Genomic DNA, 5,137 nt, shown 5'->3' on the forward strand with positions numbered 1-5,137 from the left:
AGCACCAGCACCAGCGCCGGGCTGCTCAGCGCCGGGGAGCCGCGGTCCACGGCGCCCACGCCGAACTCCAAGACCCGCAGGGCCTCGTAATCCAGCGCCCTCAGGGCGAACAGCTGCCCGTTGTCCGCGTTGATGGACACCAGGGAGGCCAGGGGCAGCTGCGGGTCCTGGGGCGGCAGCAGCGAGTAGGTGACCTGGGCGTTGGCGCCCGCGTCTCTGTCTGTGGCGCTGACGCTGCCGATGTGCAGGGCGGGGCTGTTGTTCTCGCGGACGAACAGCGTGTAGGAGGTTTGGGTGAAGGCCGGGGCGTTGTCGTTGACGTCGGAGACCATTAAAGTTATGTTGTGTTCTGTTTTCAGTCTGGGTGTCCCCAAATCGGTGACAGTGATGGTGATGTTGTACTCAGATCTTGTCTCTCGGTCCAGGGCTCTGTTTGTCACTAGAGTGTAAAAATTCTCAACCGAGGGTTTAAGGAAGAAAGGAAGATCATCTTGGGTGGAGCAAACCATCCTTCCGTTGTCTCCTGAGTCAGGATCTGAAACACTGAATACAGCAATTATGGTCTCCTCCAAGTTTTCTGGGATTTCATTGATAAGTGTTGACATGGTCAGTTCCGGAGGGTTGTCATTCAAATCTATCACTTGGACAAACACCACACAACTTCCAGAAAGACCCCCACCATCTGTCGCCTGAATATTTAATGTATAATTCTGAATGGATTCGAAATCCAGTTTCTGTCTTAAAAGGAGTTCTCCTGATTTTGCATTTATTTGAAAAGTTTTGCGAATATCTTCAGAGGCTTGGGAAAATACATAAGTTATTTCTCCATAGGCTCCAATGTCTAAATCTCTAGCAGAGACAAGGGCAACCTGGGATCCAATGGGGCTGTTTTCTGGGACCTGCACCTCATAGAGCAGCTCTGCAAACTCTGGGGCGTTATCATTGATGTCCAAGACTTCGATACGGACCAAGGCGGTGCCAGACCTGGGTGGAGTCCCGCCATCCAGCGCAGTGAGGGTTAACATGATCTCAGGCTGTTCTTCGCGATCCAGTGCTTTGTTCAGCACCAGCTGTGGTAATATTACGCCGTCGGAACTGTCTTGTAATTTAAGGTGGAAGTGGGAATTGGGGCTGACTGTGTAACTTTGGAGACTGTTGCTTCCTGCATCTAAGTCCTGGGCACGTTCTATTAGGAAAGCAGTTCCCGGAGTGATACTTTCTGAAATTTTCAAAATTATTTCTTTGTCTAGGAAAACCGGGGAATGATCATTTATGTCCCTAATACGTAGCTCGGCCTGAAAAAATTGCAGGGGATTTTCAAATAACACCTGGAAAGGTAGCACACAGGGTTCTATAGGACCGCACAGCTCCTCCCGGTCCAGTTTCTCATTTAACAACAAATCCCCGGTCTGCCTATCCAAATGCAAACGCATTTTTTTCCCTTTGGAAACGACCTGCGGACCCCGAGCAGCTAGCTGGTCTACCTCCAGGCCCAGGTCTTTTAACAAATTGGCCACAAAGGAACCACTCTCCATTTCCTCAGCCACTGAATAGTGCCTAGGCTTGGAACCAGCCTGAGCCATGCCCAGCAAAACAAAGAATAGCAAGACTTGCCTTTGTTTCAGAACGCGTTCTTTTCCCTCTCCGGCCTCCATCGCCTTCTGGTCTCCCAGCAAACCTGACCCAGCTCCAGTTCCCGTTGTAGCTGACTCTATCTCCCCGTATCTCCCATATACCGAGATAAGTGGAGACGCCTAGGGCCCTGATTTCCCGGAGTCACCTCCTTAGAAAGCCTCCCCTTCCTGCTTGCCTTTTTAGCGGAGTGTCTGGCTAACGGAGGGCAGACTGGTCGCTTTCTTCCTTCTACTTCTAATGCTGCAGCGCCACCCCGCGTCCTTTCCGAGTGTTTATTTTCTCCAAAACTTTAAGAAAATCCCAGTCTTCTTTCAGACTGATGGCAATCTAAATGGAACATTTTCAAGTAGTATTTCTCGATGTGCCGAAGTCTTATCTGCATTTCGAACGACTTTTTCATTGCATCCATAACGACATGGCAAACAGACAAATTTCCATTCCAGTTTCCTCACAGATCCAAGCAGCACTTTTGAAACTGGAAAAAAATCAACTTCAGAAACTGGAAGAGAGAAACCAGTCCTAGGATGAAAGGCGGCTTTGAATGGGCAGTTCCCAGTTTTTATTCAGAGTTAAGGCATGCGTGCATCTCGGTGGTGGTTAGGTTACCATCCTCACACTCAAGCTGACAGAAAAGTATAGAGGCCCCAGAAAAGCACAGAATTCACATGAGAACATTCTCATGGATACGAAAATATTCTCTTTACTCATATTTCTCTCTTGCACTGCTCCCACTTTACATTTCCCTGGAAGTTGATGCATTTAAGCCACATGAAAATCTTCAAATAAAGTTGGATAATTCTTGTGAATGTCAGTATTTTTATTTTTCTAACAGATAAGAGCATTTTCTACATAACTTCAATTATTCCATCTAGCAACGTGAATAACTTCATGATATCAAATACCCAGCAAATGTTAAAAAATTTCCAACTGTTTTAAAAATGTCTTTTAATAGATAATTTGGTAAATCAGGTGCCAAACAAGGTATATATGTTGCTGTTTGTGGTTAGGTTTGTAAAGTTTCTGTCGTTTTGTGTTTTAAAAAAATAAATTTGATAAAAAGAAATGAGTTTTCAAGCAAAAAAAAAAAAAAAAGGATGAATTTTAAAGGCATACTGCTTAGTGAAAGAAGCCAGTCTGAAAAGGCTACATACACTATTATTGCAACTACCTGACATTCTGAAAAGGCAAAAGTATAGATACATCAAAAATATTAGTGGTTGCTAGGGAGAAGGGGGAGGAAAATCAAGAGATAAAACACAGGGGACTTCGGGGGGCATTAAACCTTTTCTTTGTGATACTGTAACGGTGGGTACATGACGTTATGCATTTGTCAAAACCCACAGAATGTACAACACAAAGAGTGAACCCTAATGTAAACTACAGACTTTAGTTAATAATAATGGACCAATATTGGTTCATCAATTACAATAAATGTACCATACTACTGCAGGATGTTAATACGAGGGGGAACTGTGAGTGGGAGAAAGCAGTATATGGAAACTCTCTATAGTATCTGCTCAATTTTCTGTAAATCCTAAAACTGCTCTAAAAAAGTCTATTAAGTAAATATTTATTTGTACTAAATATTTCAAATATACTGTATATAAGTTAAAAAGTTAAAAAGATCTAAACATAATTCTACTTTAACTAAAAAATTTAAAATTCTCTATATTTTGTCACATTTGTCCTATCTACAGATTTTATTCTACACAAACATACCCCCTTTTTTGCTGACCCATTTGGAAGTAACTTGAAGATATCAGACACTTCACCTCTCGATATTTCAGCAGGGATCTCCTAAGTATAAGGACATCATCCCTCATGATCATAATGAAACTATCACACTTAACAAAATGAATAATAATTCCAGAATGTTATCTAAAATCCAGTCCCTATGAAATCTCACTAATTATCCTTCCCTGATTTTCTTCAACTTTGATAAGAATGTATATTCACTCTTGAGTTCCATTTACAAACACACTTACTTTCTTATTCTGTTATAAGAAATGTCTTAGAAAATTTGTTCTTTAACCAAGTTTCATGATTGTCCTGGGTGTTACATCTATTTAAACTAGAACAGTCCCTGTCTTTTATGCTATTGAATTTCTGAAGTGCCCAGACCAGTTGTCTTATAGGATATCCTACATATTTAATTTGTCTCATTATTTCCTCATGGTGTCATTTAACCTGTTCTTCTATCCCCTGTATTTCCAGAAAACTGGAATGGATGATTTATTAAATGTAACAATGGTATAACATTTTTTAAAGCTCTTATTTATTTTCTGTAATTGAGTTTGAAAAAATCGAACAATCAGTTTCCCTTTCTTAACAACTGTATTTTCCATGAAAAACAAAATGTCTGGCCATGATTTTTCTTTTCAATGAAAATACAAGCATTTATTTTCAATGCTTGTATTCTGTTGATATTATTTTTGTTTTTCATGATGATTGCTATTATATTAATTATAATAATTCAAAATATTTTAATTCATTGACATTCAGTCTTTAACACAATGCATCCAGGTGCATAAAACCCAAGATCCAAATTTTTAAAAACAGCTGTTTACACAGGCTACAAAACTTAATTAAGGTCAGAAATAGACCTTATAAAGGTAATGACTGGTAGATCACTTGATATTTTACATTTAACCAAGCATATAACTATTTAGTTATGATAGGTTTTTCATTCTCTTACCCCAATACAAATATGCAACTAATGGTTTTGAAAAGGACACTTGCATAAGAATATTAGCATTTTTTGTTTAAGGAGTATCATCGTAGTCTATTAGTATAAACTCTTCCCTTGAAAAGAAAAATCATGGCTAGACATTGGGTTCTACTGATTTGATTATATACAGCTTGTTTTCTCAGTCCAAATTACATGACATTTCCTTTTAACGTACTGGAGATGCTGGGATATTAACTGATAAAGAATGAATTATTTTTGATGTTTAATAAATTAAAAAACAGTAAAAATTAACAAATACAAACTTTAGCACTGCAATAAATGAGTTACACAGCAACTCAGTGGATTATGCCTTAAATAATAAGAGACTTTTTATTTCTATCAGTTACTTTTTTCCCTGTACAGTTGACCCTTGGACAATGTGGTTTTAAACTGTGCAGATTTTCTCAATAAGTACCTGTACTGTTTTGGATCCAGGGTTGGGAGTCTGTGGAATCTGAAGGCCAACTGAATGCACTGATCTACACTATTTTATACAGGAAACTTAAGCATCTTTGGATTTTAGTATCTCAGGGGTCCTAGAAACAATCTCTTGCAGATACCAAGGGACAACTCAAGTTCTGGGGGAGTCAGAAGTTATACGGGGATTTTTGACTGGGGGAGGTCAGTGCCCCTGACCCATGCATTGTTCAAAAGTCAACTGTAGTTTTATAACTGTATTTGATTTTGTGTCATGTCGTCAAAAATCATCAGATGACTTTTTTCAAATAAACAACTACATAACATTAACCATCCCAAATAGTTACTTGAATTTAA

General features: G+C 39.7%; 1 protein-coding gene across 1 annotated transcript in view; it reads right to left on the reverse strand.

Annotated features, from left to right (window-relative positions):
• LOC102898965 (protocadherin beta-3) overlaps positions 1 to 1,799 on the reverse strand; it is a 16,395-nt gene extending 14,596 nt beyond the window's left edge. Inside the window, exon 1 of the mRNA XM_025040760.1 lies at positions 674 to 1,799. Coding sequence (XP_024896528.1) covers positions 674 to 1,655 — 982 coding nt within the window. The 5' untranslated portion in view covers positions 1,656 to 1,799. The remainder of the gene's footprint in view (positions 1 to 673) is intronic.
• Positions 1,800 to 5,137: the final 3,338 nt, after the last annotated feature.

This window comes from Pteropus alecto, unplaced genomic scaffold (genome assembly GCF_000325575.1).
Source record: "Pteropus alecto unplaced genomic scaffold, ASM32557v1 scaffold78, whole genome shotgun sequence".
NCBI lineage: Eukaryota > Metazoa > Chordata > Mammalia > Chiroptera > Pteropodidae > Pteropus > Pteropus alecto.